The sequence below is a fragment of the Ornithorhynchus anatinus genome, chromosome 20 (assembly GCF_004115215.2).
Source record: "Ornithorhynchus anatinus isolate Pmale09 chromosome 20, mOrnAna1.pri.v4, whole genome shotgun sequence".
NCBI lineage: Eukaryota > Metazoa > Chordata > Mammalia > Monotremata > Ornithorhynchidae > Ornithorhynchus > Ornithorhynchus anatinus.
In genome coordinates, this window is record NC_041747.1 from 7320832 (window position 1) to 7333068 (window position 12237).

A 12237-nucleotide genomic window follows, 5' to 3' on the forward strand; every position below is an offset into this window, starting at 1 on the left:
TAACAATATCATTAACATGCCCTCCCTTCCTTTACCACCCTCCTCCAAAAAAAACCACAACTTCTTGACTCTGTCGTAGGCTCTTTCCGCTGGCTACCTTTCTCCCTGGCACTCTTTAATGCAAATCTTCATTCCTGGCTTCCATCTCATCCCAGTTCACCCAGCTGGGAGGTGCTACCCACCAGAGTTCTTTGCCGTCGACGGAAAGTGCCCAGGGCGTTCCACTTGTCTCGAGAGTCTTGAACCCAAACACATATGCAGTCAGGGCATGCAAGTCATGCAGCATTTCACCAACTAAAAATGGGTCAGTGACACCACACGGTAAGGTGTCTCTTGTATTATAACGTGCATTCACAATGCTGTCTAGGACCAAAGGGGGCCCGTATAAGCCAGCTAATCTCATGGCACACTTAGTAAACTCAGCGTGTCTTCCTGATACTTCCTACAGCCCAGCGCAGCGTGAAGGTGAAAGAACCCTGCCTCTCGGTTCCTGTAACCTGTTGCCTCTCAGCCTGCCTTTTGGCCCCCTCGATCTCTGTGAGAGGGGAGGGTCATCTCTGAGTGCCTCTCTCTGCCTTTCTCTCACTCTCTCTCATCCTTCTTCCCTCCCTCCCCCCTCAGGAACTGGGAACAGAAACCCTAGGATACTGTACAGATTTCCAAGCTGTGCCCGGCTGTGGAATCGGCTGTAAAGTCAGCGACGTTGAAGCCATCCTAGCCCAGAGCAAACATCTTCCCAGCGAACCGAAGAGTCACCTGAACGGAGCTGGCAGTCATCCCACTGAAAAAGGTTCCGCCGACCATCATCTCTGTTCTGGGATAAGTCAATAAGCAGGGACCTCTTTGGGTTAGAGCCAAGCCCCAGAGGCTGAGCAACCGGGCTGGGTATTCCCACTGGTATTTCCTCCTTTTCCTTAAGACCAGAGGGTACGTTGGTAGGTGTAATGAACGCTCTTCGCTTCTTCAGTCCCACTGCCACTTTCCAATTACCCATAGTGCCGGGAGCCGGGGTCCGCGTGCCTACACAAAACCTTCAGAATCCAACAGCCACTTAGTAGAATTCATTAGTTTTCCGTTTCATGGGCCCGCCTCACTATTGGACAGATGCAGCTCCCTCCCAGACCTGCTCAGTGCTGATTGGAAACCGGGAATGGATGAGACGCAACGGCCTGCACATCTCCAGTGACGTTAATGATGCGATGGTAGACCATGAGATGAAAGGACAGACAGCCATCTTGGTGGCTATCGATGGTAACTAGTTCCTTGAGCCATTTAGTGCTTAGTACAGTGCTCTGCACGCCACAGGCACTCGAGACGCAGCGGCCGTTCTGTCGTGACTCTGGAGAACCGCTCTGTCAAGCTTTTGGCCCTGGGTGAATCTCCTTTTTCCCCTCTTTCTCTTGACTTCAAGGTGCTCCTCCCTTCATTCTCCGTCTTGCCTTGAAACAGTCACGTCTGACTGCCTTCTTACTCTGTCTACTGTCTTTGCCCGTAAGGCAAGCCTTCTCCCAGTCCCTTTGGTTTTATCAGTCAATCGGTGGTATCTATTGAGCACTTATCGTGTGCAGAGCACTGTACTGAGCGCTTGGGAGGGTATAGTACAACAGAGTTGGAAGACACGTTCCCTGCCCACTATGAGCTTCCGCTCCCTCTCCTAACTGCATGGCTTCTATGAGGCCGATCCAGTCACATGTCAAATCAGTCTTGGCATGTGTACACACATGTACACATGCACATGCTCTGTCGTCTGGTCCTGTCCCTCCCATACTCATCCTGGTCATCGCTCTGTGCAGTCCTTCTCTGCCCCCCAACAATGCCAGGACCTCAAAGTGCACTAGAGGAGCAGTTTCCCCTTGACGCCATCCTTTGCTGCCTTCTCCGTAGGCGTGCTCAGTGGCATGATCGCCATCGCGGACGGTGTCAAACAGGAGGCGGCCCTGGCCGTCCACACCCTGAAAACCATGGGAGTGGACGTGGTTCTCATCACCGGAGACAACAGGAAAACCGCAAAGGCCATCGCCACTCAGGTAGGGAAGATTCTTCTTCTTCGACTCCGTTCAAGCGGGCGGTTCTCCACGGGCCGCAACATTTGGCCGACAGGCTCGACTAATTATAGTAATAATCGCCGTGGGATTAGTATTGGTTGAGCGCTCGCTACGTGCCAAGCACTGTGCTGAGCACTGGGGTGGATATAATACAATCAGGTCAGGCACGGCCTCTGTCCCAAGTGAATCTCACCATCTAAAGGGGAGTGAGAACGGGAATTGAATACCCATTTTCTAGACGAGGAAACTGAAGCTCAGAAGAATTAGGCCACTTGCCCAAGATGTCACAGCAGGGAAATGGCAGAGCGGGGATTAGAACCACGGTCTCCTGATTACCAGTCCTGTACTCTTTCTACAGTATAACTTACTTTTTCCCAACCTCTTCCCTTTTGTGTTCCCTTCAGACCCAGATATGGGCTTCCTGTTCCAACCGTGCTGGGGCCAGGCTGCGGGTGGTCATAGGTAGCCACTTGGAGGGGTAGAATCATGGCACTCTCAGTGCTAGGAGGGCAGAAGCATTGGTGAGGCAAGAGGGGCTCAGCGAGGGCGCTTCCGGGGCAGGGCCTAGCTCTCATTCCAGATTCCACCCTCCGGCGGTTGCTGTTGTCTAGCTGGGGAATGTAAGAACAGGGCACACGGAGGTCATGCCTCGGGCACCCACAGTCGACACAGCTCTGTCGTGTGTACATTTTTGGTGACCCCTGCCTGGCTCCTCACCGTCGCCACTCTAAGACGGAGGTGGAACCGGAGAAGATGAGTTTCTGATATTTCTTCCGGTCTGACCCGTGATGTTCGTTCCCTCCCTGGGGTGGAGGAGGACTAACAGATCCCCTAGACCGATATCGTGCGCCTCCCTTCCCTGTGCTAGCGTGGGTTTGCGTCTTTCACGCCAGGTGGGCATCAACAAAGTCTTCGCGGAGGTTCTGCCGTCTCACAAGGTGGCCAAGGTTCAGGAGCTCCAGAACGAAGGGAAAAGAGTGGCCATGGTGGGAGATGGGGTCAACGACTCTCCGGCGTTGGCCAGGGCCGACGTCGGCATCGCCATCGGAACGGGCACCGACGTGGCCATCGAAGCGGCCGACGTGGTCCTCATCAGAGTGAGCACTGCCGGGATCTCTCCTCTCGCCTTTTCCGCTGCCCTTAAGGGTCGGGGGTGGAGGCGGGGAGGGGCACACTGCTTTTGCTCAGTGCTTCGTACGGTGCTCTGCACACAGTAAGTGCTCAACAGATAAAATTGAATGAATGAATGACCTTGGGCTCCTATCTTGCAGAGCGATCTACTAGACGTGGTGGCCAGCATTCATCTGTCAAAGAGGACCGTCAGGAGGATTCGGATCAATCTGATCCTGGCCTTGATTTATAACCTGGTCGGGATACCAATTGCCGCAGGTAGGTAGCCGTCGGTGTGTTGCAGAGCCGCTCGCTGCTTTCATGCCCGGCTCAGCTCCTGGGGCTAGGTAAGAACTAGCTAGAAGGTGTCCTATATTCGGCATGTTTTGGGATATAGCTTTTTGGGAGCAATAATAATAATAATGGTGGTCGTCGTTAAACTTTTACTATGTGCCGAACGCTCTACTAAACACTGGGGTAGATACAAGCTAATTAGATAGGACCCAGTCCCTGTCCCACATGAGGCTCACAGTCTATGTCAGAATGAGAACGGGTATTGAATTGCCATTGGACAGATGAGGAAACCACGGCCCAGAGAATTGAAGTGACTTGCTCAAGGTCCCACAACAGACAAGTGGGAGGCTCAGGTCAGGGCGGGTGAGTATCCAAGTGCTTAGGTGTTGTGGAAATGCCAAAGTATTTTGGGGGAAAGAGAGAGTATGGAGCTGAGCGATTAATCAGGGAAGGCTTCCTGGAGGAGAGGTGGTTTCAGATGGATCTCTGGCTCTCTGACGGGACAGGTCAATGCTTTTTCTTCTTGGACAGGCGTGTTCATGCCCGTAGGCATCGTGCTGCAGCCATGGATGGGTTCTGCGGCCATGGCAGCTTCCTCGGTGTCTGTGGTTCTCTCTTCGTTGCAGCTGAAGTGGTAAGTGGGACCCGAGAGGGGACCTGGATCTGGCAGTTCATTTCAGAGGCTTATTCAGGGGCCCTGGTTCAACCGCTCGACTCCTTCCTCCTCCATCACTGTCGTGCTAACTGCTAGCTTTCTCTCTCCCGGTGGAAATGGTCAGGAAGGTATTTTGTTAACAGATACCTCTTCACCGCCTGTATGGAAAAGCAGATGTGCCGGCATTGTAAGCGACGTTGTGTTATTTTCAGTCCTGTCACCTAAACCTTAGGAACATCTCCCAAAACCAAATGTGTCTGTGCTTGTTCTTCTTATTTATTGTCATCCGGTGACCCTTGTATTCTTCACACCTAAGGGTCGCCTGTGGATTTTTCTGATGTTTTATTCATAAGTAGAAGACGTGTTCCTTGCTCTTAAGGAACAGGGCATGTGATTAATATTTACAATAATAAATAAGAGGTCTATCTTTACTCACCTTCAGCACTCAGATATATTATGTTTATTCGGTTTTACATTCAATTAGCAATCATTGGCATTGATTGAACACTTATTGTGTACAGAATCCTGTCCTGAGAGCTTGAAGGAGTACAGTACAGGAGAGTCGGTAAAAAACAGTCCCTGCCCACAAGGAGTTTAGGGTCTAGGGGGAGAAACCAAGTACAGCTGGGGAAATGGCAGAGTATAAGAATATATACATTCTGATTCCTGTATTTGTAAATATTTACAGCTATTAGAGTGTAAGCTCCTTGTGGACAGGGTTGCTTTATGCTTCTGTTTTATTTTCCCAAGGCCTGGTCCAGTGAATCAAACTTAGTGGGAGCTCAAGAAATATCATTACTACATGAAGCAAAGTAAATGTATACTCGATTTTTGTAGGTCATTTTAAAGACATTAACCTCTTTTTTTCAATGCCAGATGATGGCATTGTGAATCCTTTGAATTTAGTCACTTTTTCCTTCAGGATTGGGGGTTTGGGTTTTTTAATCAATCAACTGTATTTAATGGGTGCTTACTCTGTGCAGAGCACTGTACTAACTTGACAGAGTTGGTAGGCTCGTTCCCTGCCCACAACGAGCGTACAGTCTAGATGCTGCCAGTCTGCTGGCAGCCCTGTTTAGCGATTTTCATCACTAAAAACGGGCACTGGGCCCTGATAGCCTAGGAAACCCCAGATCTCCCTCTGAATTCCTTATTCTCCTTTTATAGCTACAAGAAGCCAGGTGTGGAAAAGTACGAAGCCCAGGCCCAGGGCCGCCTGAAGCCTCTGACCCCATCCCAAATCAGTGTCCACATCGGGATGGACGATCACCGCCGAGATTCTCCCAGAGGCCCCTGGGACCGGATGAGCTATGTCAGCCAAGTGTCGCTGTCTTCCCTGACCTCGGACCGGCTGTCCCGGCACAGCGCCCTGACGGAGGACGAGGGGGACAAGTGGTCCCTGCTCCAGAGCGACAGAGACGAGGAGCAGTACATCTAAGGGACTGCGACCCTCCGGGGAGCTCTCCAAAGGCAGGCCCGGAGCCCGACTCTCCTCACCTGCAGAAATTCCCGGGAGAGAACGGCCATCCACTCCTTCTTGTGGGCTACCACCCCCGTCGCCTCAGTCCACTCAAGCTGGGTGAACTGAGGATTGCTCAGGACTCGGGTTGGTTCCAATGGCTTTGGCTTTGCCCTGGGGTATCGGCACTCTTTGCTGTTGGCCCCTGGGATGTGGCCACGGGAAGGGAACCCAGGCAGGCGGTGCTGGTCCAGGAAGCTTCAGGGTGAGGACGCATGTCTTCGGTCTGGGCCTCTTTACCAACTTCTGCCTTTTTCTGAGAGCTATTCTTCTATTCTTCCTTTAGAAATGGAGAGAATAGCCTGGGCTCATAGTTTGTCCAGGACTGGATGGTGTGGTGGAAAAAATACAGTTATCAGGAAAGCCACACTGAGATCTGGAACCTATCTGAGCACATCCTTAAGATGAACGACATCTCTGTGAACGCTTCAAATAAGGTTGCCGTCTGTCATTGACTGGGAGCCTTTTTTTTTGGTTTTTTGTTTTTCACTTTTAAGACCACAGTTTACCTCAAAGTGCTGCTATTTTTCTCCAGGAGCACAAAGCGCCTCCAGTTTTCCAAGGCTTTCTCTGTGTTATTGAGTTCTCATTGTGATATGGTGCCTTGTTCTTCATTTCCCCCTCTGTAATCCTTAGGCTTTTCACTCATTTGCTTTGTGCTTTTTCAGCATGACCAGGCTTCCTGAAATTGTTCCCTCATATGCCTGCTGGCCCACCATCTTTGTTTCTTAAGCAGTCTCCGTGATGCTTGCTGCTGCTTCTCATTGTGGAGTAAAATATTGTGGAGTAGAGAGTCAATTAGCAGTGCCCTAGATTCCAAGTCTTGGCTCCCTGAAACTGATGGTCCCTGAAAACTGGTAACCTAGCATCTCCAGGAGATTGTCATAGCATCATTTGAGGATGCGTGAAGTTGATATCTAAAAATGGAGAAACTACAGGAAGCTTGTCTGTGCAAACAGTGGCCCATAGAGGAGCAAGTCAGCCTCCTTTATAATCTGACTCACGAGCCCTCTCTGAAGGAAAACTGGACCACAGCGAGGTGAGGAAAAATCCTTTTCTGAAGAGTTCATCCCATTCACACCCTTGCAGATGGAAACATTAAGTCATCCTCGTGATAAGTATTCATTATGGGTCTACCGTGCTTGGAGCACTGTGCTGGGCCCTTGGGAGCAGCCACTGAAAATAGGTTTGGCATTTGTCCCTGAGGTGCTTACGGTCGATTGAGTTATATTTTAGTAATTATTAGGTGTCCAAGCCCCAGCACCTCGGACCGCAGCTTTTCATTGTGAATACTGGGGCAGAGAGGGGCCCTGATTTTTGTCTGTGAGGGAGGGCTGGGAGAGGAGAGGCTCAAAAGACCTGCCATGTCCGAAAGCTACCTTTTGGCTTCTTTTCCATCCAGATTGGAAACTTCTGGGCTTTATCAGAGACCCGATTGAGTGAGGGGAGGAGTTCAGTTCAGAAAGCTGTAGGGGGCCATTAACCAACAGCATGCGAATGGCTGGAAGCAAGATACCTAAAAGGACCAGGCAAAGTGTTCCGTTGATAGATGGTCATACATACATAGTCACGGGTGAAAAAAGGAATCTGGCTTGAAAGGATGAAATGGTAAGGTCAGTAAAACTGGAGCTCCTTGAGGGTAGGATCTGTGTCTCTTACACAATCAAACTTTCCGACTGCTTAATATGGTGCTCTGGCCAGAATAGGCAGTCGGTTAGTATTTATGACTGATGGATAGATTGATGTGGGAGATTGAGGTTTTTGAACTCTGACAAGCCTGGTGTGGTGAGCTCCCGGTAACTCCTAAGGGTCAGAAGAATTACATTTTAAAATAATTTTTGCAACTCTTCATGCTAAGCAGCTTAAGTCGCTCCAGCTTTGAAGAGGATTTGGTCAGTATAAAATGTCACTGTAGTGTTATCCTGGAAAAAGAGTTTACTCATTAGCCAAACTGATATTATAAAGTCATCTCCAAAATTCCAGTTTGTGTTGGCTTGGTTTCCACCTTCTCTCCTCACACCTGGATCTCTGAATTCTCCTAGCTGTCAGCCCTCATCTGTGAATTCTTCTCTCTTTCGCAGTTCAATCCTTTGGCAAAATATAATGATAAAGATTTTTAAAAATTGTTTTTGTAAACTCACCATGTTTGTGTGCACCTTCAATTGCAAAAAAAAATCACCTCTTAAATATGTAATAGTTTAGTAGCTTGGGGGAATGCTAAAACGTTTGCTAAAAAAAAACCTTTATGAAACCTCAAAATAAAGTTCCTCATTATTCTTTACCGTAATGTTTTGGTTTTCCCTCCTGGTGAAAAGTGACATATTGTAACATACAGAATATCCAACTGTAGGAATGAGTTTCCAGAGGTTATCTTTGTGGGGGCTTAGTCTCCTAGCTTCACCATTTTTCCACACTCACCTTCTCTGTGAGCTGGTTTTGTTTTGCTAAGTCCCTTAGGGGGAGAAAAGACCCAAGTAAATTTCCCTATGATTGGAGGAATTTAGGAGATTTAGAAGCATACTATTTTTTGGTTCTTTCCTGTTCTTTCATCTCGGGATTGTGGTTACATTTTAAACAACTCCTCTACGTTGAAGTTTCACGTTCAACCTAAGGTCCTCTAAGCCTTTGAAATTTGTTTTTAGCTGCATTCATGTAAAATCAGTTTTACATAGGGAATGACTGGATCTCTCTTAGGTGGGCAATTTATTTTTCTTCTTGAAGTATCCCGTTGTCCTTAATAAACTCTATTATTTGCTGCTTCTACCTCTCCCCATGTACCATTAACCTGTAAATCCAATTTTATCCTCCACAGGACTGCTCAGGAAAATTTGAAAAGGGAATAATAGGATCAGCACCTGACACTAGATACAATGTTGGGCTAGGGTCCAGAGTGAAACGCAAAGCATGAGTAAGTTGTTTGATTTTTTCCAGTAGAGAATTTACCATCCAAATATTTACATGAGCCCCTTCCGCTAGCTTATGAAACGTGTATTTCTCAATGATGCCATATTTTTCCACATCCGTTGCTAAGATCTGAGGAAAAAGTTATGCAGAATTCTGCTAATTGGTTTATCTATATGAAAATGCACTCGGTGGAGGTGGATATTACTATTTTGCTGGGGAAAAGCAAATACCAAAAAAGTGTTCCAGGATTGCATTCAGGAAGGAAGATCCTTAACAGAATTGCTTTAAAATGAAAGGGAAATATAAAATCCCAAATTTGGAGTTCTGCTTGAGTGGTGTTTCATTTCAGGTTAACCGTATCTGGCTGTTTGCACCCCTTAGGCAATATTATGAAGCCAGAAGAAATCTCTAAACTGTTCTCGCTTCTTGCTCTCAGCTTGGGTGGTGACACGGACACCGTCCTTTGGGTCAGTTCCAAGGGGAGATGTCTCTGTGACGATCATATCCTTTGTGTGAAGACAATGACAGAGGTTGAAATTACAGGATAGAATATGAGAATGGTAAATAATGCTGAAATACCAGCATTTACTTCCCCCTTTTGAAGAAGGTGAAAAAACAGCTACGTATACTGAGCTGGGAAATCATTCAGTGGCTGAAATAAAGCAAGAGTTGGGAGGAACCCAACATTCTTAACCTGAACAATAAGGTGATCGGGCTTCCCAGATGGGATGGAGGGAGCCACCATTTCAGACAGTCTTTTCTTCAGACCCTTCTACCTCCCTAGGTCACCATCATTTATCAAACACCTGCTCTGTTCTCAGGACTGCTCTAGGCTCTTGGGTGACAGGCAGTAGAAGCGAAAGATGCAGTCTGTGCCCTCGACAAGCTTTCAGTCGAGTGAGGGAGATGACATAAATTGTCAAGTAAACAGTAAGTAAAAGCTAATGGCTGTAGTAGCCATTGCTGTGGTTTCTGAATCACAAGATGAAATTCTGCCCCTCTCCCCAAAGCTCCTACTTATTTTTGTTTTTATTTTGGCTGTTATGCATTTGTCGTCATCTCTTATGCTGTCTTAATGTTTCATCGCTCCTGATATGTCTGGGTCCCATTCCCCCCACATATCTCTATATTCATAGATGGTGAGCCCCACGGGGGCTATAGATACTACAGTAATTATTTTGATTATGGGTTTTAAACCCAGCTCCTCCACTTGTCTGTTTTGTGACCTTGGGCAGGTCACTTCACTTTTCTGGGCCTCAGTTACCTCATCTGTAAAATGGGGGTTGAGACTGTGAGCCCCACGTGGGACAGGGACTGTGCCCAACCCTATTTGCCTGTATCCACCCCAGCGCTTAATACAGTTCCCGGCATAGAGTAAGTGCTTAACAAATACCACAGTTACCTTGCATGGAGGGAAGATGAATAATAATAATAATAATGTTGGTATTTGTTAAGCGCTTACTATGTGCCGAGCACTGTTCTAAGCGCTGGGGTAGACATAGGGGAATCAGGTTGTCCCACGTGGGGCTCACAGTCTTAATCCCCATTTTACAGATGAGGGAACTGAGGCACGGAGAAGTTAAGTGACTTGCCCACAGTCACACAGCCGACAAGTGGCAGAGCTGGGATTCGAACTCATGAGCCCTGACTCCAAAGCCCGTGCTCTTTCCACTGAGCCAAGATGAGGAGCTGGGGAGAGGAAAGCCCAGGTTGAGAGCAGCCCGGTTGTCCAGACGCTGCTGAGAGTCGTGGGCCCACGAGGGGAGAACTGGAAACTGAGGAAGATAAGGAGGTGCTGAAGGCCTTCTTCCTCTTTCTTCATTCTAACAATCCAAGGTAACGTCAAATGTGCCACGCTATCACCGTAGCCCTGCTTGGCTTCCTAGCAGCGGTAGGAGCCGCTGAAAGCGGAGCACTTGGGAAAGTAAAATACAACTAATGGTAGACGTGATCCCTTAGCCCCAAGGGGCTTACAGTCTACAGGGAGAGACGGGCTTTAAAATAGATTAGGGAGAGGGAAAATAGAGTATTTAGTTTCAATAATGTGACTCCCCTAAACATCCACCAGATGTCTCCCCTTCCAAAATAGCCCACCAGGCTGCAGCTGATGGCCCTTTCATTTGGGAATTAATCCATAGTATTTATTGAGTGCTTACCGTGGACAGAGCACTGTACTAAATGCTTGGGAGAGGACAACGTAACAGACTTAGCAGATATGTTCCCTGCCCACAACAAGCTAATGGCGAAAACACTGTAGAGTAGGGGAAAATAAGACCGTCGTGTATGCCAGATTTATCAGTGCACTTATGGTATTGATGCCTTTTTTTTTTTAAACAGGCCTTCAGTACGTGAGATTTCAGAACACTTTTGAAACTCGCCTTGCGCTATGAATAGTGCTTCATCAAGAGAATTTGACAGTCGAATGTCTCTTGATCACCACTTAGTCATTTGGGATTGTTATCTTTTTGACAAGTTTAGATATTGAAATGTCAGATTAAACGAGATTGCCTTCTCCAGTTGTTTAACTCCCTTTCCCAGAGACTGGAAGCCCAGTGCTCAGGTTCATTTAGGACTGAGCCCTGCCCACTCGTCAGATAGCTGCCTGTCCTCGTCTTAAAACTTGCGCTGCCTTCGAAATGTTCACCAAGGCTACTGCTCTCCAGGTAAGAGGACTTTCCCCAGCCCCCTGAGTAACCCATTCCGGTGTTTCCGTGGACCTTTACCATCTTACCGTCCAGTACCCAGATAAGACTTTCAAAGGTTTTTGCTCTGGAGGGACAGAAGAGCATTCTGGGATCCTTTCCATTGAAGATTGCCTGACATCTAGTCCCATAAAGTCACAGGATGAGTTCATCCACATCAATAACTCCATCCTACATACGGGAAAGTATCAACCCCACTATTCCTGGTCCTCAGATTTTGAAATATGCTCAACTAGCAGATAGATGAATACTTAGGAGTCTCCAGTAGAAGTTCCTAAAGCATTAACTTTTTGTGATTAATATGGAGACGTCTTCCTCTGCTGGTTCTAATTGTTCAGGTACCAGAGCAGTGAGGAATCAACCTACTGAAGTCAAACAGTATTTCTGTGGCTGCTTCAGACCATCTCTGCTCGGTGTCACTGACAAGGCCTGTGAAGATCTCCCCATCCCTGTTACCTGGGTAAGCTATATTTTAAAATGATGTTTTAACTCTCCCTGCTCTTCCTCCATCCCTCCTTTCGCCGTTGGCCCCCACGTTTTCCCTGTGCTCCTGCTCTCCCGCGCCACCCCCCCCCCCCAACACATAAACACCTAGAACCCTACTTTAGACACCTTTTTTTGAAAACGTGTCCAAGGTTAGGAGCTTGGCACAAAACGGGTAAGGGTGCGGGGGAGCCAGGGAAAGAAAAGTGAAAGTGGGAACCAGTATGAATGGCAGGATGGGAGCAGGGCAGAGAAACTAAGAAGGAAGACCATCTCTGATGTCTACTTGGGTGAAAGGGAGATTGCCACTGAACTTGCCAGGGCTACTAGAGCAGAGGTCCAGAAATCATGGAATCGGGTTAGCTTAGAAGGCAGCTCTGGGCAGGGCATGGTTCTTGGCCCGCTCTCCTCCCCCAGGGAAAGAGGGCGAAAGTCACTGTCAGAGAGAAAGGGGAAGGTCTCACCATCTGGTGGTTGTGTCCGGGATCGGCTCCTACTTTCTGGAGAGACTCGAGAGGAGGGGCT

The 12237-nt window shown here is 48.0% G+C and overlaps 1 protein-coding gene and 1 long non-coding RNA gene across 4 annotated transcripts in view; both read left to right on the forward strand.

Annotated features, from left to right (window-relative positions):
• ATP7B (ATPase copper transporting beta) overlaps nt 1-10121 on the forward strand; it is a 43954-nt gene extending 33833 nt beyond the window's left edge. For 2 of the 3 annotated variants that reach the window (XM_029047915.2, XM_039914928.1), the window contains 7 exons: nt 622-790; nt 1105-1251; nt 1885-2027; nt 2939-3142; nt 3317-3434; nt 3981-4083; nt 5272-7910. In XM_029047915.2, coding sequence (XP_028903748.1) covers nt 622-790; nt 1105-1251; nt 1885-2027; nt 2939-3142; nt 3317-3434; nt 3981-4083; nt 5272-5542 — 1155 coding nt within the window. In that variant the 3' untranslated portion in view covers nt 5543-7910. Of the gene's footprint in view, nt 1-621; nt 791-1104; nt 1252-1884; nt 2028-2938; nt 3143-3316; nt 3435-3980; nt 4084-5271; nt 7911-8435; nt 8532-9348; nt 9458-10081 lie in introns of those variants that run through there. The other variant, XR_005661177.1, reaches the window with a different exon arrangement.
• A 38-nt stretch (nt 10122-10159) lies between these two features.
• On the forward strand, nt 10160-11683 carry LOC114805882. The gene is made up of 3 exons (XR_003753962.2): nt 10160-10363; nt 11066-11190; nt 11568-11683. It is a non-coding gene; the product is annotated as an uncharacterized LOC114805882 (long non-coding RNA).
• The last annotated feature ends 554 nt before the right edge of the window (nt 11684-12237 follow it).